The sequence below is a fragment of the Schistocerca nitens genome, chromosome 3, assembly GCF_023898315.1.
Source record: "Schistocerca nitens isolate TAMUIC-IGC-003100 chromosome 3, iqSchNite1.1, whole genome shotgun sequence".
In the NCBI taxonomy this organism is placed as follows: Eukaryota; Metazoa; Arthropoda; class Insecta; order Orthoptera; family Acrididae; genus Schistocerca; species Schistocerca nitens.
Genome location: NC_064616.1, coordinates 745,233,963 through 745,254,209, shown reverse-complemented (window position 1 = coordinate 745,254,209; position 20,247 = coordinate 745,233,963). Strand labels below are relative to the sequence as shown.

General features: G+C 45.1%; 1 protein-coding gene across 2 annotated transcripts in view; it reads left to right on the top strand.

The window, feature by feature from the left end:
- The window catches only part of LOC126248725 (PAT complex subunit Asterix), a 63,751-nt gene that overhangs the window by 20,826 nt on the left and 22,678 nt on the right, over positions 1-20,247 (top strand). For both annotated transcript variants that reach the window (XM_049950038.1, XM_049950039.1), the window contains exon 2: positions 9,920-10,028. In XM_049950038.1, coding sequence (XP_049805995.1) covers positions 9,920-10,028 — 109 coding nt within the window. The remainder of the gene's footprint in view (positions 1-9,919; positions 10,029-20,247) is intronic.

Below are 20,247 nucleotides of genomic sequence, written 5' to 3'. Positions count from 1 at the left end.
ACCTAACTGGGCATCTTCTCTGTGTCAGATTATGCTACTTAGGATCTAAGAACACCACTTACAAAGAGTAAAGTTCTTGAGTGTCTCACTGTACAAGGGAACACAGTAGCAAGGTGGGGGTGGGGGGGGGGGGGGGTGAACAAAAATATGGCAACACCAAAAACACACTACCATGCCTAATACAGTGTAGGAAAATCCACTGACATTCAAAACAGGAATGGATAAGTACAGGCCATCTGTGGTTTCCAAGGGAATCTTATACCATTCTTCGTGCAAAATAATGATAATGAAGATGTAGGTGGATAGCAATAATACATCGATCTCTCCAAAGTAGACCACAAAGGCTCAGTAATCTTGACTGTAGTGGCTAAGGCAGATATAATAATTCATCCTCGTGTTCACAAGATGAGTCCTGGCAATGTGAGCTGTGCGAACAGGGGACCCTGTCATCTTGAATTACAGCATCACCATTGGGAGAAAGATATTGGACAGTGGGGTGGATGTGATCAGCCAAAATGCTCACATGTTCCTTGGCAGTAATGTGACCTTGCAGAGTAACCATGGGGCCCATGGAATACCATGATATGACTGCTCAAATAATCACTGAACCCCACCATGTTTCACTTTTGGAACACAAACTCAGCTAAGAGTTAGAATCAGTGTGAAACAAGACTCACCCAACCAAATGACTTTCTTCCATTGCTTCATAGTCCAGGTTTTATGGCTTCAGTACATTTTCCTGTTCCAGGCATCTGAATCACTGATAGATGGTTTTGGAATTCCATCTAGCCCTAAATTCCCTGCATATGGAGCTCTGATCATGTTGCTTTGGTGCTGACAGGGTTTGTGACTGCAAGATTCAGTTCTGCAGTGACTTTTGCAGCTGTCAACCTCTTATTTGTTGTCACAATCCTCTTCAATGGATGGTCATCATGGTCTCTCAATACACACTTTTGTCCAAGTCGTTACTTAGCAGACAATGTTTTTCCTGTATGCAGTGTAAACTTGGGTATGATGCCTCTTGAAACACCCAAACACTTTTGATCACCTTGGTTACAGAAGCACGTACCATAAAAGCCCCAACAATTTCCCCATGTTTGAATGCACTGAAATCAGACATAATACACTAACACCTACATACAACACTGTTCTGGCCATATAACAGCACATCCTACAGACTTGGATAGTATCTGCATTTACATTTATGTTCAAGCATGCATTTCTTGTGGTGTATCTATATTTTTTTCCCAACGCCTGTATTTGTCCTTTGAAGAGAGATTCATTTTATACGTTACTGGCCATTGACCTTCTCTTCTGTTCTCCTGCTCTCACAGACACAGCTGAGTGGAAAGTGGATAATGATCTTCACTGTATAGTGACTGATTCCCTTTCCTGACAGAAGAGAAAATGCTGAAACGTATGCTAAGCAGAGCCAACTGGATTTTGTGTGGCTAGCAAGCTAGATTTAAATACAGAAACTGCCCAGGATGGGGTGGATCATATTACTGCTCTCAAGTGGAAAAGTGTCACTGTTGTCAGGAAGAACCAAGCAGCTCGGTGAAAGTTTAGGTCCAATCTGTCAGGAGATAACCAGTAGCTTCTAGTGTTGTGAGAGCAAATTCTGGTGAGTAATTGGAGAGTAGGAAAGGTCATAACAAAAGTTTCTAAATTCCATTTAATTACAGAAGTTTTGGGGTTGATCAGAAGGCTCACACCCCACAGGGGGGTCCACAACTCTCTTGTGGATCCGTGTGTGGCGAGCACGGGACCCCGAGCTAGTGTGGCTATCTGTCCTTTCTGGGCTGCATACCTTACTTTTCCACATCCTTCCCCATCCACCATCCTCCCCCCCTCTCTTCCCTTCCCCTTCCCCCTCTTTGGGAGTATGTTTCATCCCTACATCTGGAGGTGGACTCTTACAGTTACAAAACATAGTTTCTGTTCTTTGCTCTCTATGCTGGAAAGTCTCTGTCCTCCCTTTGTCCTTCTCTTTTCCTTGCCTATTCTCTTTACCCTCTTCTCTGCTGCAGCATTTGATACATAACTTCTTTACTTTACTTTTCTTTTCTTTGTTCCTCCCTTTCTCTTTCTTTCCTCCCTGTGCGTGTCTGAAGGCCTACCCATGCGTTCCCATGCATAGCCGGTGACGGGGTAACGTGCAATTCTCCACCCTGGGTAGACAGGTAGGACACGTACAAACCCCCTGGTAAAGGCCAGGCCCAAGGAGGGGTGATTACCCGAGCTGGTACCTTCCAAATTTGTCGATTGGTCACTCCATCTGTTTCTCAGGATGTCTGACCTGAGGTGTGAACAATCACTTAAGGCAGGAGTGCCCTCGGAGAGGGACCCAATGAGGAAGAAGCGCGCCATCGGAGACGTCGGTAATTGGGGGGATACTTTCGCAGTGGTTTCCTCTACATCTAAAATTTCTGCTCACAGGCGAAAATTAGATGAATCTCATTCACAGACAATTCTTCCATAAGTGCCACAGTTCCTAGTTGTTTCTCGGTTTGATGAAGGTTAAGACTTCTCCACAGTCAACCCTTTCATTATTCAGAAAGGTGTTGACACAACTGCAGGTCCTGTAAGGTCTTGGTCCCAATTATGAAATGGCACCTTGTTGTTATAAACAGTCAGTGCCCTCTGGACACAAAAATCGCTGCAAACTCCACTGCTTCACACCTTCCCTGTCTGGATGGAAGCGCACCACACTTTAAGTTCATCATGCGGGGTGGTTTATACATGCTCGCTCAACGGATTGTCCAACGAGGAAATTCAAAACTACCTGTCTGAACAGGGCGTAATGGCTGTACATAGTCATTTCGGGTTGACAAGGACTTGATGCCAAACCGTACGCTCTTCTTGACATTTGACAGAGTTAAACTTCTATCGAACATTAAAGCGGGCTATGAGATAATTTCAGTTCGCCCTTACATCCCCAACCCTACGCATTACTATTGGCGTCAGCGGTTTAATCATACCAGCCAGTTGTGTTCTAATTCAGCCAAATGTGTTACATGTGGCAGGGATGCCCACGAGGGTGCTTGTCCACCTCCACCCCCTCAGTGCATCAACTTAATGGGCGACCATGCTGCTTCCTCTAGAGATTGCCCCATTTTCAAAGATGAATGAATTATTCAGGAAAGCAGAGTGAAGGAAAAGGTGTCTACATTTGATGCTCGTAAGTTGTGCACCAGTTGAAAGCCCACTGTGCCCCCAGCAGGTAAATATAGCACTGTCCTTGCATCTCCTCGGCCTACTAAGGAGGCAGCCATGCAGACTTGCAATCTCACCTTTAGTGCCACGGTTGTTAGCTTGGTCAGCACAAAGATCGCCCATTCAACCTCCCCACTTACACCTGCTCACTCTACGGCTCACCCTTCATCAGCTCCTGCTAAATCACGAGCCCCAAAATCGGATGCCCGGACTTCCAAAAAAGAGCCTGCTCACGAAGATTTTTTATATACCCCAACTTCACAACCCTCGATTCCTCCCTCATCTCAATGTCTTGTTTCCAAGAAGGCTCATAAGAAACAAAGTTCCTCTCCTCTGCCTTGGAGCGTGTCATCTACAGCTGCGGCTGTCTTCCATGTCGCCAAGGCGCACCGCTGGCGGCCGATCAACTGGCCAATCGCTGGTGGCAGGAGCTGCCCCCGAACAACCTATGGATCGCGATCTTCTGCCTTTGGCTGAATGCTGTTCCATGGTGTCGGCCATTGGCTCTCAGCAGTCGTTGAGTTGACAGCAACCATGGTAAAATTCTTCCCTTTTCTGTCCACCCTATGTCAATTATCCATTGGAATATCTGCGGCATTCGAGCCAATCGGGATGAATTGTCAATCCTCTTACGATCGTACTCCCCGGTCATCTTCTGTCTTCAGGAAACAAAGCTGCATCCCCACGATCGCTTTGTTTTCCCTCATTTCCAGTCAGTCCGGTTTGATCTCCCCTCTGTTGATGGCACTCTGACACACAGGGGACTTATGATTCTTCTCCACAATACTGTCCGTTATCACCCAATACCCTTAAACAGTTCCTCCCAAGATGTCACTGTCAGTCTTGCCCTTTCTGGATACACCTCTCTTTGTACCATCGTCCACACCGATGGCAAGAGCTGATCTCCTTTATATCTCCTTGGTCAGCTCCTGCCCCCCTATTTGCTGGTTCGGGACTTCAATGCTCACCACCTGCTTTGAGGATCTCCGCGTCCTTGTCCGCGAGGCTCTCTATTGATTGACCTCTTCCACCAAGTGGATCTTATTTGCCTCAACACCAGGGAACCTACATTTTTGTCTGCCTCAAAGACAAATTTCTCTCATTTGGATCTTTCAGTCGGTACTGTTAGCTAGCTCGGCACTTTGAGTGGTTCGCTCTTGCTGATACACTCTCAAGTGACCATTTTCCATGTGTCCTGTGATTACAGCAATTGCCACCTATGCGCTCGAGACGCTGGAAGTTTGCCCAAGCTGATTGGACACTTGTCTCTTCTCTAGTGACATTTGATGACTGTCACTTTCCTAGCATCGACGATCAGGTCACTCATGTTACAGAAGTTATTCTTACAGCTGCGGAATGTTCAATACATCACACCTCTGATTTGCCCCGGCACCCCCCCCAGTTCCTTGGTGGAACGAGGTGTGCCGTGACGCAATATGCAAGCGGAGATGTGCTCTTCGCGTTTTCCGCCACCATCCTACTTTGGCCAACTGTATCCGCTATAAGCAGTTATGTGCGCAATGCCATTGCATCATCCATGATAGCAAGAAGGCAAGCTGGGACTTCTTTACTAGCTCCTTTAACACTTTCGCTACTTACTCAGTAGTTTGGAGTTGAATTAAACATTTATGTGGCACATCTAGTTTCTGGCTCTGAGCACTACGGGACTTAACATCTGAGGTCATCAGTCCCCTAGACTTAGAACTACTTAAACCTAACTAACCTAAGAACATCACACACATCCATGCCCGAGGCAGGATTCGAAACTGCGACCGTAGCAGCAGCGCAGTCATCTAGTTTCTCCCCGATCTCTGGGCTCACTGTCGTGCATGATACCTTAGTGGACCCAGTCACAATTTTTATCTCATTGGGTCAACACTTTGCTGGGATTTCGAGGTCTTCAAAGTACCTGCCAGCCTTTTTCCTGAAGAAATGTGCAGTGAAAGTCTGACCTCTTGCTTTCTCCTCTCAAAAGAGGGACAGCTATAATACTGTTTTCTCTATGTGGGAACACCAACATGCACGCTCTTCTTCTCGCTCTTCCGCCCCAGGACCAGATGGTGTTCATGTCCAAATGTTGCTGCATTTATCATACCATAGTCTGTGTTACCTCCTTTGCTTTTATAATCGGATTTGGACCAACAGTACCTTTCCCAGAAGATGGCGGGAAGCTATTGTTGTTCCTGTTCCGAAATCTGGAAAGGACAAACATCTCCTCGATGCTAAGTGTTGTACTGTTTGCCATTGCCATAAATCCAATTATGGATTGTCTCCTTCCCGATGTCTCAGGCTCCCACTTTGTCAGCGATTTTGCAATCGTCTACAGCTCTCAACAGACCAGCCTTCTCGAACGACATCTTCAAGAATGTCTCGATCACCTCCACTCTTGGAGCATAAAAACTAGCTTCGGCTTTTCTCCCAGTAAGACCGTCTGTGTAAATTTTTTGCATCGTATGGAGTTTCCTCCACCTTCCCTACATCTAGGTGCTGTTGACCTTCTGTTTGCGGACGTTGCTAAATTCTTGGGACTTAAGTTTGACAGAAAACTGTGCAGGCCCTCCCATGTTTCATATCTTTCAGCTCACTGTCTACGATCTGCTAACACCCTCCATGTTCTGAATGGTACCTGCTGGTGAGCAGACAGAGTGGTCCTTCTCCACCTATTTCGCGCCTTAGTGCGCTCGAAATTGGACTATGGTAGCATAGTTTACTCCTCCGCTTGGCTGTCTATTCATCAGCGTCTCGACTCTGTCCACCATGGATTGCGTTTAGCGTCTGGAGCTTTTTACACCAGCTCCGTGGAAAGCCTTTATGCTGAGACTGCTGAACCTCCGCTGTCCAATCGGCGAGCTGTCATTCTGAGTCGTTACGCTAGTCATCTGTCTTCCATGCCTGCTCATCTGGCCCATGCCCTTTTTTTCGACACCACCTCAGATGTATGGTATGTGGGCCGCTTTTCCTCTCTGCTACCACCGGGAGTCTGCTTCCATCAACTGCTACGTTCTCTTTCCTTTGGCTATCATAAAACTTTCTTGACAACTGGGGGTACGGCACCACCTTGGCTTCGCCCCCAGACCTGCCTGCTCCGTGACCTTTGTCATGTTCCCAAGGATGGTACCCCTCATTCGTTTATCATCTGGCATTTGCTGCTCTATGCACACAAATGGAGGATGCCACATTTATTTACACTGATGGCTGAAACACAACATAGGGTGTTGGGAGTGCCTGTATTGTTGGCGACACCCGTAATAGATTTTATTGTTGACGACACCCGTAATAGATTTCAGCTTCCCCACCAGTATTTGGTTTTTACTGCGGAGCTTTATGCTGTTCTGCAGGCTGTCCAATACATCCGTAGCCATAAGCGGATCCAGTATATTATATGCTCGGATTTGCTCAGCATCCAAGCTCTTTATCCAGCCCACCCTCTGGTCCACCAGATTCAGGACTGCCTCCACTTTTTCCAGTTGGGGGGTGTCTGTGTCATTCCTCTGGATCCTAGGGTGCATTGGTATGAGGCAGCCAATATAGCGACCACAGCTGCAGTCTCTCTTCCTTGGCCCGCTGTTTGCATGGTTCCCTTTGCCGATCTACAGGGTGTTTTATGTTGTTGTGTTGCTCTTTTATGGCACACACATTGGTCTACACTTCCCAATAATAAATTGCTGGATGTGAAACCTCTTCCCTGTGCGTGGACCTCTTTCTCCCGATTTTGTCATTGGGAAGAGGTAATTTTAACTAGACTCTGGATAGGGCCACTGTCTTTTTAGCCATTGAAATCTTTCAAGTGGTGATCCTCCCCCCGCTTTGTCCCCTCTGCTCTCAACCGTGGATGGTAAGACACCTTTTACTTCATTGCCCCTATTTTAATCCGTTATGTGCCCATTTACAGCTGTCACCTGACATTCTCCCTTTTAGTAGATGACACGTGCTCAGCCAGTCGCGTTCTTGAGTTTGTGTCAGTGAGACGACATTGGTCATTTGAAGCTCTTCTCAGGCAAAACAACCCCCCTTAATAAGAGTTTTTTAAGATTTCCTTCCATTTGTAGTTTCCCTCCTTTAGTTTTGCTCCCATTGCTGCTGATTTAAATTTCAGTTTTTTACCCTTCACTGAGCCACAGAATGGACGCTTATGAACATTGCAGTTTTGCGCCCTAAAAAAAATTCATCTGTGAATAGCCTTAAAGAGCATCCAACATTCTCTACTAGATCATTTATGTATATTGTCGACAGCAACGGTCCTATCACACTTCCCTCTGGTACTCCGAATATTACCTTTACATCTCTCAATTTAGTTCAGTTATGAGTGGCGTGTTGAGTTCTATCTGCAAGTCTGCTCTGATGCTCCGTAACCTTGTATCTCCATTAGACGGCAATGCGGGACAGTGTCCAATGCCTTGCTGTGAAGGCAAGGAACACAGGATCAACCTGAGCACTGTTTTCCGCTGAGCTGTGAATCTCGTGAAGGAACAGAGCGAGCTGAGTTTTGCAGGATCTCTGTTTGCAGAATCCATGTTGTTTTTTGATCCATCTTTTTCTAAAGTAGATCTAAAAATTCACCAAGCTCTCAAAAACTCGTGGAACTGTTCCAACTGTCAACAATTAACTAAATATTCAAAACAGCTGAAAATGCATACATACATCAGGAACATGTATACCAACAAAATGAGAAGTTTTGAAAATTTGATGTGTAAAGGCTGCGAAATTAAATTCCCATTACTTTTATTATCACACCTCTTATATCTAAGCCAATGTGGTACTTTAAATGCCAAAATTTTGGGGACATCACCATTCAATACAAGGGAAGACATTGTGCAGCAGGTCTGTTTTGTTTTTGTTGTAAATGATAGAAATATTCCGTGTATGGCTCAATCCACATGTCTGAATTGCTTGCAAAAAGACATATGGAGCAGAGTATGGTGGTTATTTATAGAGGAGAAGAAATTACAGGGACCCAAGGTTACCCAATGTATCTCATATTCTGTGGCAAACAAGGCATTTAGGTCCAGCCAGCTGCCTACATTCATGAAGCCATTCATCTCAGCCGTGAAGCAACCTATATGGGAGACTAGTGTTGGCACCCAGAAAATATAGCTGATGAAAGCACAATAACTTGAAAATGTAGCTACAAGCCTGTGCTACATTCTAAACCAGCAAGCACATGCAGCAGATACATAATAGTGGCAGCAGAATATATCATTCAGAATAATGAACCCTCATGGTAGTCAGAAGACAAGAATGAAATGAATGGTTTTGGTATAACAAAATTACCTATGTGCTTAAAATTGAAGCATTATATTCCCTCCGCCTGCCCCTAAATGAAATTGTAGACCAAGAGGCTCTCTTCCTGCCCCCCGGTCTCCTCCCCCCCCCCCCCACTGTGTTTGTCAGTCTGTCTCTTCGCCCCCCTCACTCTATACCCTCTTCCCCCCTCCTTTCTCTTTATCTCTCCCCCCCCCCCCCTCTCCCTCGAATATTCCCATTGAAAGCCTTCTAATTTCAGTAATAAGTACACTGTGATCAAAAGTATCCGGACACCCCCAAAATATATGTTCTTCAAATTAGGTGCATTGTGCTGCCACCTACTGCCAGGTACTCCTTATCAGCGACCTCCGTAGTCATTAGACATTGTGAGAAGATAGAATGGGGCACTCAGTGTCAGTGTCAGTCAACTGCAGATAACCTAAAAGACTTGGAGTGATAAGGGTCAAATGTCATTGAATTGTTAGGGAGAGCAAGTAGACTATGCCAGCTTTTCCTGAATATCATAAATTGATCCACTGAAAGTATGATTGTATGGAAGACTATCAGGAGGATTTCTTGAAGAGATGGGATATGTCAAATTGCAGCTGTAATGTGAAACTGGAGTTGCTAGAGCAATGCACAGACATAACCCAGACAATGGCAGAAGCTTTTGCTGGAGTTACTTCCACTGCCAGTCTGGATCTAGCTTTCTGATACCAGACAGTGACTTGTCACTGTCAAGACACAATGGATAAATTTAGAAAAAAACTTGGGATTGACAAAAATATTGCAACGTTCAGTCATCCATAAAGAACTACTACTAGCCAGGATGTCTTACTGTTAGAAATATTTTAATTCCACTAGATTTCTTGTGTACATACTCCTGGATTTTGATGACTTATTTACTATGAAAAACAGCATCAGCACTATCATACTCTAGTTTGGAAGACCTCTTTTTGCCCATCTGTTCTTAGTGGTTAGCACTCAGAAGTTCTTACAGCAACATGTAAAATAGGTTGTAGAAAAACTGCTGTGTGTCTAATTTTCATTGTCTGCATTTGCAAAATCGCACATCACACTGAACCTCATTATTGCACAGCACACGTAACACTAAGTGTACTATGATGTTACATGTTATGTGGTTTGAGAAATCATTTACACTTAAAGGTAGTTCCAGAGTTGTGTGTATTGCATGTGTGAGTTTTAAAAATAATTTACGTTCAGTGACATTTATGGTTGAAGTGCCTCTTTAAAATAATGGTTCTGGGTATTTTTATAGACCTAGTGATATGATGAGATTTAGTACAAATAATGTAATTTGCTTTGCTTGAGAACCACACAAATTTTTCTACCTCATCTAATTGAATGAGTCAGTTACAGTAACAGGATTTATCAATTGGCAATAATTTTAATTCATAATTTCAATAGATACCTGTATCAAATATTTTTCTATTTACAGGTACAAACCTCCAGTACAGAACTCTCAAAATGGCCAGGGGGAAGACCTGACTCCTGATTATATGAATATATTGGGAATGATCTTCAGCATGTGTGGACTGATGATGAGAGTAAGTTTACAGAAGGTCTAACAAATTGCTCAGATATCATTAATTTCATTTTATGAGAATAAATTTTTATGGAGAAATGAACAGTCTTGTGAAAATAACAATACCAAGTGTTCTTGGCTGCCCACAAGAGGCTCTAAAGCCCTTGTATATAAAGCTCAGTGGGTGTGGAAGACAGCTTGCGTTTCATTAACTTCACAGTCTTGATTCCCTTGTGATACAGAGAAACCTCTGAAAACAAGCTACTCAGATCATCATCATCTGGGTAACAGGGCAGTTTCCTGATGCATTCAGATATGCTAATGCAATATCTGCTGAAACCCAAAGAGGACTGCATACCAAAGAACTTACCCTAGTGTTACCTTCACCAGATATGTAGGTAAGATTTTGATGGGAACAGTCAACTACCACTTTGTTTGGAATTTAGAGTTCAGACAACACCTAAGTCACTTTCAGTGGGGTATCAGGAAATAACACACTACTATGTACAACCTGATCCTGCTGGAGCTTGGCAGTACAACAGACCTCTGCAAATGTCACTTAGTAAGTACTTTCTTTGAATTAAAAGAAAAAAAAAAACATCCTCAGAAAGCTCTATAAATGCAGTTTCTAAGGACATCTGCACATCTTTATAAGGTATTTCTCCCGCCCCCTCACCCTGTCGCCATTCGTGCTGCTCCTTTCATTTCAAATACTGAGGAGGCGCTGTTCTAACTGCCTAAGTAGCACTTGGCTCAAATAGCATTCTGTGACTGGTGTACTCTGTGACCAGAAGATTCCAAACTGCCTCAAGTCGAAGTATACTGATTTGTAATCCACTGAGTTGCACTTTATGCTACTGAATGCTGGACGACTTGCTGTCATGGAAATGAAGATGCTGAGGTGGACATCTGTATTAACACTGCACAATCATGTCACAAATGATGACAGTCATAAGCTATACGGAGTACCATTAATAGTTGACAAGATGAGAGAAAGCCATCAACAATGGTATGGGCATGTTCTTAGAGCAGACACAACAATAATGGCATGGGTTTTAATTTGAGAGTAAATGATAAATGCCAGTAGGATGACATTGACAGTGAAGGCTTGACACCCTGCACGAAGACCTGGCCTACGCCCTGATCAGGCACGTGATCACGTAAAATTGTGACAGCCAATCAAAATGGGACCCTGCAAGCATGTGGGACAAATGCTAAGGAATAAGTAGTAGTAGTTCAGTCTTTGTTGTTAAGTCCACCAGTTTTAGTTCTCTTCCAGCCTTGCCACAAAAAATCCGATGGCTGCAACTGACAAGTGAGCGAAGTAATGAAAAATGGAAAAGAAACTCTGCAATCAGGCCCTGAAGTCGATTCGATGTTGACCAGCTGCCTTGTAATCATCTGCAATGTGGCATCACGTTGATGGAGTACGAGGGGGCACAGTTTCAGCACACCACTCTCCAACCTGCTGACGTTTTGACCTGAGAGCTGCTACCTCTGTTGAGTAGTTCCTGAGTTGGCATTATGAGACTGATTGCACCCTGGTCCAGTGCTACCACAAAGGAAAAAACTGGCTTTGGAACTCGAGCCTGGGTCACCACATTGCAGGCATCTACACTGACCACTCAGCTACAGAGGCAGACAGGTGGAGGAATGGATGGAGAAAATGCTTTTAAATTATCAATTGTCAAATCTAGTTGTCCTTGTAACTGCTTGTATTCTGTGTTTTGAGGTCGTGATGAGGGCCACTGTTCTAGTCCTGTCTGATGTGAAAGTGTAAACTGTATCCAGAGTAATAATTTTCGTAAGCTGCACACTGAATGTATACCAATAGTGAAACCAAGACATTTCAGAAACTGAGCAGGGTTGTTGTAGTTGCTTCAGTATAATAAGATGGAGTACCCCCATACAGCACAGCACAATAGAATACTGGCTGCTAGCTGCCCTAGCTTTGTGCAAGGGATGCAGCCCACATGACTCATCATTTCAGCCCCTTGTAGCCAACAGCAGAAGCAGCAGTTGTAGGGATGTGTAGCACCTATGAATTGTTATCGAAACCCACTTTAGGTAGTGATACTAAATCCCCTCCCTCTGAAATTGCCAAATAGAGCTGGTAATGGCCAGTTTTTGCCATTGCAGGCATGGAAGAGTGGGAGGTGTGGCTTAGATCTCCACCAAGTGATAGTGACACGATCTCATCTGGACTGGCCAACTCAAATTGCCTGAATGAGCACTTCAGGAATGTTGGAGTTGGCAGCACATCAGAGGCAGTGCTGCTCTGGTGCAGCTGGACTAGAAGAGGCTTGGGCAGTTGGAGTGGCTCAGCATTCATGAACTGTCACACACTGGTCTGTTCAGTTGCTCACCTACGATTGTGATAGTGGGTTTGCAGGTTGTACCAGTGAAACAGCAGCACAGGGTTACGGCTAGTGGCTTGTGGGGCACAACTTGAAACTGCTGCCTTTTGGCCTACCCCTGTGATCAGCCTTCTAGCAGAGACAGGGGTTCTACCATTGCGGGTTCTGCACCACCAACAGTTGATCACTCGCGCATTACGCATTTGGTGCTTCCCGGAGCACCTGAACTACTGTGTCCTCTTTCCAGACACAGATATCCACCCCCTGCAACAGTGTCCAAGGTCTGGGGCTATGATCCAGATCTGCATTTGGTCCGTCCTTTCTTTCTAAATTCAGTTTTCCCACTACCACCACTTGTCCACTCCCGCTCACGTACACCTCCTTTGTGCATCCTCCGTCCACAGCTCTGTCTTTACCTATTACAAGGACCGATAAACTCGTTTACTCCTGAGGCCCTCTATCACCAAATTCTTCACCATTCTCAGAGCATTTCGTAGTTTAAAAGTAGTCTACACTGATGGCTTGATGGTTGCCAGTCATGGTGGCTTTGCTTACATTCATGCGGGATGTAATGAATTCCACTCCGTACCTGATGGCTGCAGTGTTTTCACTGTGGATTTGGTAGCCATCTCTCGTGTTCTTGAGCATATACGTTCCCGCACCAGTGAGTCCTTTGTAGTGATTCTGAGCTCTTGTCCTTGCCATCCATTGATTCTGACTATCCAGGATTCCCTTTCTGCCCTCAAACAATGTGGGTGCTCGGTCTTTGTCTGGACCCCTGGTTCTCTTCAGGATTCCAGGAATTGAACTGTGTGACAGGCTGGTCAAACTCTGTAACAGCAAGGTGCCCCTTGAGATCGGTATTCTGGATTCGGATCTTCAATTGATATTACACCTTCAAGTTCTAAGGATTTGGAATACGGAATGGCATACTCGGACTTTGCCGAACACTGGTGATAAAGGAGACAACAAATTTGTGTAGGTCGTCCATGCCAACTTCTCACAAGGACACCATCTTCCTTTCATGGCTCTGCATCAGCCACACGTGGCCAACTGTCATCTCCACCATCACTAGGATTCACCCCACTTTTGCTGTGGTGCCAGTCTTGTGATGGTCCACACTTTGCTAGACTATCCTTAGCCTAGCCACCCTGTTACAGACTCTTAATCTTCCTGACTTGCTTCCCCAGGTGTGAGCGGGTGACACCTCAGCACTTGACCTGGTTTTACGGGTTATTCATGGATGGGGTTTTCCCCATTCTGTCTAAGGGAGGGCGTCTTAGCCTTGGGTTGGCAGGACACTGTTACCACCTCTGTCCTGCATGGTCAGCAGTTGTCTGGGCTTGGTGGTGCCCCACAGCCATTTCCATACCTGCTCTTATGCTCTTCTTCCCCCTCCTTGCATGTTGTAGGTACTGTTGACCTTCGGTAGACCTTTGGGGTTTTCTTTCCTTGGATTTCGCGCACTGGGTCATTCTTTGGTGTGTAGTTGGATTGACTTGCCTGTTCTAGATAAGAGGGATTGATGACCTCATAGTATGATCCCTTTAATCATTAAACTAACCAACCTCAATTGCAAAGATTGTAGAGAGGGCCCGGAGGGTTGTATGGCTGGTCATTGGCAACATCAGAACCACAGGTGGGAAGCTGGAGAGCTTGTCCACCACCAGCAGCCACATATTTCCCTGAAATGTTGTGGCAAAATCAGTGTGTACCCTCTCCCATGGGTAGTTTAGGGGGTAGCCATGGAGAGAAACATTGTTCTAGGGTTTCTACACCGGACCAATATACATGCCGCCAAGCTAACATCTTCAGATGTGTCATCATGCAATGCAAGGCTGGAAGATATGTGGCCTGAGCGGGACTGGGGTGGTGATTCAACATTCAGATTTGTCAGTGGCCAACAGTAAGACACTCTTTGTAGCATTGAGCCTGTGTTGTGTTGGAAAAAGATGGGTCTGCTTGCTTTGGCAAGTGCTGTAGTCGCCCCAACTGCACCACTGGCAAAACTTTGTGCAGGACTGATTCACTGTGGCTATCTCCTGTATTGTCAATGGGAAGTTGTCCAGGGTTTGTTGCAGGTGCTGATCGAGTGAAAAACACTGTATCCTGGCAGGCAATCGAACTCCCTTTCGGGGCCAATGGAAAGGTGGGAAAGGACATCTGCGTTGGCATGTTGGCAGTGGGACGAAAGTGAATTTTGTAATTACACCCTGCCACTGTAGACATTGCCCTCTCTTTCCTAGGAGCTTTGACCTATGCTCAAAAATCGATGTGAAGGGATTTTGGTCAGTTAACTGGTGGAATCGTCTGCCAAACAAATCTGCATTAAACTTCTTGACACCAAAAACTACTGCTAAAGCCTCCTCCACAACTTGAACACTTTTTAAGTGTGTTTTATGGAGATGTAGGTAATTGGTCTTTTAAAGCCATGTAGCAGTTTATGGGATCAAACTGCCACAATGCTGTACTAGGATGCATCTGGCGTGAGCATTAACTGCACCATTGGGTGTTGTGCTGTTTTGAGACAATACTTTAGAGATTTAAAAGCCTGTAAGCAGAAAGCCGACCATACACGTCTGACTCCCTTTTTGTGCAGCTGGGAAATAAACTTCACATGGTGAGCGATCTTACCAAGGAAAGACTTCTTGCTACTGAAGATATGGCCCAAGTGTTTAATGCTGGGGGTGAAAACACAACACTTGTCTGACAACACAAGCTGTCTTCCAAGAGCTGCTTGAAACGAGATTTCAGGATCCTGCAGTATATGCATGTGTCACTGCTGTTACAGTGATATCATCTAAATAGTCATTGCACTGTGGATCATCCCGAATGAATTGCTCTAACTGTTTTTGAAGAAGGCAGGGGCAGTAGCAACCCTAAATGATAAAAAATTATACCTTTCAAGGTAATGGAAGTTGTGGATAAGCATCCTTATTTTTGAAAAATATTGGCTCTGGGCTACTTTCGTTAACAAATTCTCTGAACGAGGCATAGGATAAAGATCAGCATTGGACTGACTGTTGATAGTTACCTTGAAATGGCCACAGATGTGTAAAGACCCATTAGGTGTTTTATGATGACTGTAGGCATCGTTCATTAATTGGTTGACACCAGTTACATGACATCTAGGTCCTTAACTTGTAAAAGTTTGGTCCAGGCAGCATTTCTAGCAACAACTGATCATGGGTGAGCTCTACAACATAGGGCTCCAGTAATGTTTTCATAGATTTTCTGCAGTAAAATTTGTTGCACAGCTTAGCAATTGTTTGAAAACTGTGTATGTATTGCAAAGAGAACCTAGATCAGAAAATGGCACTGTTCTGATGATAAATTTACGTGGTCCACTATTTTGAAATCAATGTCATAAAAGCGGCACTTAGGAGCTCAGCATTCATTTGCTGAATACGGACTTGGTGACCCCGGAGTTCTTGAGTTAGGGACTGGTAAGCACCATCGGTCTCCTTACTGAGAGTTCTGGGCACGCTTAAACGACCACTGTATGGACAGCAGTGGAACGTTACCTTATGTGTCGCAGGGACCGCCCAGATCGCAAGGATGGTAAAAATCTCTAATAAAAAAAAAAAAAAAAAAAAAAAAAAAAAAAAAAAACCCTCAGTCTCAAGGTGTGCTGCATGCTGATGAGAGATGCATGTCTGTTGAGGTGGAGCAGTCGTTAGTGCGCAACCTCTGGGGAACCTGCCGCACCTCAGTTGTTTAAGGCTTACTCAGGCATGAGGAGCTCTGTATGAGTGGACCGTTGTTTCCTTAGCTGCTCGTGAGACCAAGATGGAACTCTTGAAATCATCATCTTTTCCTCCCAGTGGGAAGGGTGTTAATTGCCTGGGAGTATTCACACCCAATCCTCCAAACGAAGAAGGGAGGCTGGCCCTCCTGGTAATCTGCATCAGTTGAATTATATAGTAACAGGACTCAAGGAGAATGTGTTTTTGGTCATTAAGAGGAAGGGGGGACGTTTGGAAAAGTGTCCCTCTTCTGCATCCATAAAGCCTTGGAAGGACTTGTTGGAAGCCTGAAGTCTAATAAGCGGCTGTGGAATGGTTCCCTACCAATCAAGACTAGCGGGGCAAAGCAGATGGAACTAATTATGAAGACCGAAAAATTGGGTGAATATGATGTAACTGTTGAACTGCATAACTCCCTTAACTCTAGCAAGAGTGTGGTCACGTGCCGTGACATTATGGATATCGACATAGCCAAATTTAAACAGGAATGGGCATTACAGGGGATAGTGGACGGAGAAAAGGATGCGTAGGAATAATGTAGAAATTGAGATCACCACCACCTTCATTGTGACCTTTAATTGTCCAGCATTGTTTGACCACATCATGGCAGGTTTCCTCCGACTTAGGGTTAGGCCTTATGTACCTAACCCTATGCAGTGCTACAAATGTCAGCGTTTTGGTCACACAATGCTGAGTTGTGGGGGTGAAGTGACCAATGGGAAATGTGGAAAGGCAGCCCATGAAGCTGGGACTGACTTTCCGTCTCCAGTAGTCTGTGTTAACTGCTCTGGGAGCCACCCAGTCTGGAGGCAAGACTGCCCTGTTTTTGCAGAGGAATGAAAAATTCAGGAACTAAGTCACCAAGTGAATCCCCTATGCTGAAGCCAAAAAGGAATACAAGGTGATGAAATCTCCAGTCTTTACCCATTCTTATGCTTTCATGGCACAGAAACCTGTTCCTAAGGTCGATGCCTCGACGCAGATGTTGTCCAGTATACAACCATCCACCAGCAGCACCTGTACTTGCATGTGTACATTCCAAGACAAAATGAGTATGGATAAAGCAATCCAAGCAGCTGTCACAGAAAAGACCAGCAACAGTTGTGTAGTGTATGTCAAGAAGGCACACAACAAGCAGTCTCTCTCTCAAAACCCTTCCCCTCATCCTCGAAGGGAACAGGGTGCAGGGAAAGAAAGGTTCACGACATTTGGGTCAAAAGCTGTCCAGAGTGCCATCAGATGTCATTCTTTCACATCTGGCTGATGAGGACATCATGGAGTTCGGTGCCGTGGATCAAGGCAGCTCCTCCACTCCCCCTCACTCTAAAAGTGCTTCATCTCCGCAGTGGTGCTTCACCTCTGCAGTGCAAAGATAAGGGTAAATTAAAACTTCATTGATGAAATGGCTACCATCCTACAGTCAGGGGTTCAGGATGCATGTGGAGGAACTCCGTCTCTTTTCTGAGGGTAGAACACTGTGTCTGTATCTCCAGAGACTCATTTCCATCAATTGTACACACCTGAGCTATGAGGCTATGTAGTCCACAAAGAGGACAACCTGAATGGAGAGAGAGAGGAAGAGTAGGTATTTTCATCAGTAACAATTACCACTCCTCGCCTCTCTCACATAAGATGACTTTACAAACAGTTGCTGTATCAGTGCATGTACGCCATCCATTGACAATATGCACATAGTGCACTTGATGAAGAGGCCCTAACTGACCTTATTACACAGCTTCCCTGCCCCTTCATACTCTGTGGTGATTTTAATGCACACAATGTGCTTTGGGGCTCTGCAGCTACCTGCCCCAGGGGTAGAGCAATTGAAAAGCTTCTCGCGTCGTCATGCGCATACTTGCTAAATGAGGGACAGAGCACTCACATCTGCGCAGCAACTGGGTCGTTCTTTACCATTGATCTCTTGCTTTGCTCTCCAGCTCTTGCTCACACTGCTCAATGGGAAGTGGGCGATGACTTGCATGGAAGTTATCACTTCCTGATTTGGAAACCACCGTGATGGGTGCTTGGTAGAGCTGACTGGACACTTTATAGCCAGTTGGCCCAGTTCGAACATTGTGGGAATGTCGAGGCATGGGTGGATCATATTACCAAAATTATCCACCACACTGCTGCAGCATCCATTTCACAGTCCACGGACAATGTTCGAACTGGGCCAACTGGCTATAAAGTGTCCAGTCAGCTCTACCAAGCACCCATCACGGTGATTTCCAGATCAGGAAGTGATCACTTCCATGCAAGTCATCGCTTGGTGGAGTGCCAACTGCTGCTCTGCAATCAGGATCATGCGTGTGGCTCTGCGTAGGTTCAAGTGTTGTCCAACTGCAGGGAAACTTGAAGTGTCACCAAATTATTCAAGAGAGCAAGAAGAGGTCGTGGCAACAGTTCCTGAACACCATTGATCATTCCAGCAAAAGTTCCGTTGTGTGGGAGACCATCAGGAGAATTTCTGGGAGAGGAGGCAGGTGCCCCATCACTGTTGTAATGGGAAACGGTACTCTCCAAACCAATCTATGAGACATTGCCCAGACTATGGCAGAATAATTTGCCACAGTTACTGCAACAGCCAGTCAGGATCCAGGTTTCCAGCACCATAGAGCTGTTGTCGAGAGGTGTAGTTTGGACTTCCGGTCCAACTCTGAAGATTACAACTGCCCATTTTCCATGTGGGAGCTGGATTCTGCATTGTTGGTGGCTCGTGACATTCCCTGGTCATGACAGGATCCATTACAGTACACTGCGGCACCTCACAAGGTGGAACAAAGATATCCTTCTCGCACTTTTTGATGCCATTTGGGCACCAGATCTCGTGGCATGAGGCAATTTGACTCTCTCTTTTAAAACCTGGGAAAGACTGTACATGCCCAAGTAGTTACCATAGTTTTGCCCTCACTAGCTGCATGGGGAAGACCTTGGAGCAGATGGTCAACCGCCACCTTGTCTGTATCTTAGAATCCAGGCAACTTCTTAGTTGTTTTCAGTGTGGGTTCAGGAGGTATCGCTACACCTTCGATAACCTTGTCCTCCTGGAGACGGTTATACAACAGGCTTTCCTATGCCAGCATCACCTTCTAGGTATATTTTTTGACATTGAGAAGGCCTATGATACTATTTGGAGACATCTTATCCTGGAGCAGCTTCACGAATGTGGTTGTCTTCCCATTTTTATTCAGTCCTTCCTCTCGCCACAATATTTTAGGTACAGAATCGGTGACATCCTGTCTGATCACTTTGAGGAGAACGGTGTCGCTCAAGGTAGCATTTTAAGTGTGACTGTCTCTGCCATAGTTATTAATAGCATTATGTCCGTAGTGAAAAGTCCTGTTCAGTATTCTTTGTATGTGGATGACATCTCAGTATTTTGCTCTTAGTCTCGCAACAACATGTCAGTTGCAACTAACTTTTTGACATTTAGATGAATATGTGCAGAAGAGTGGTCTTTAAGTTTTCCACTGAGAAGTGTGTGTGTGTGTGTGTGTGTGTGTGTGTGTGTGTGTGTGTGTGTTTTTTTTTTTTTAACCATTCTCGTTCCATTTTAAACTTTCATGTCACAGCCTTATTTAGTCCTTATTTTTAAAGACACAGTGAGGTTTCTGGGCCTTCTATTTGCCTCTAAGTTTACGTGGTTACCACATCTTAAGGACTTGAAAAAAAGCAGACAGGACTTGTCTGCTCTGGTTTTACAGGGCATTTGTGCGATCTTGGCTCGATTATGGGTTCATGGTGTATGGGTCTGTGAGATCCTCTTATTTAGAGATGTTGGATGCGGTGCACCATGAAGAGATTTGGTTGGTCACTGGAGCATTCAGACAAGCCCCATACCAAGTTTCAGTACAGAGGCTGGTGAACTGCCACTTCAGGTCAGGCGACGGCTACTTACAGTGCGCCATGCGTATAAAACACTGTCCACACCATACACACCCACCATACCATTGCTCAGCCTCCACTGGAAAGGCTTTTTCGTAACAGGCAATAAGGCCCTACGGGATTCATGAACAAGATTGCAATCTAAATGGGTGTGGCCAGTCTTCATGTTTTACATCGCAGTGGGAGTAGATTTTCACCTTGGCTTCTCCAGAGGCCCAGACTTGCTTTAGACTTGACAAATTTTAAGAAAGAT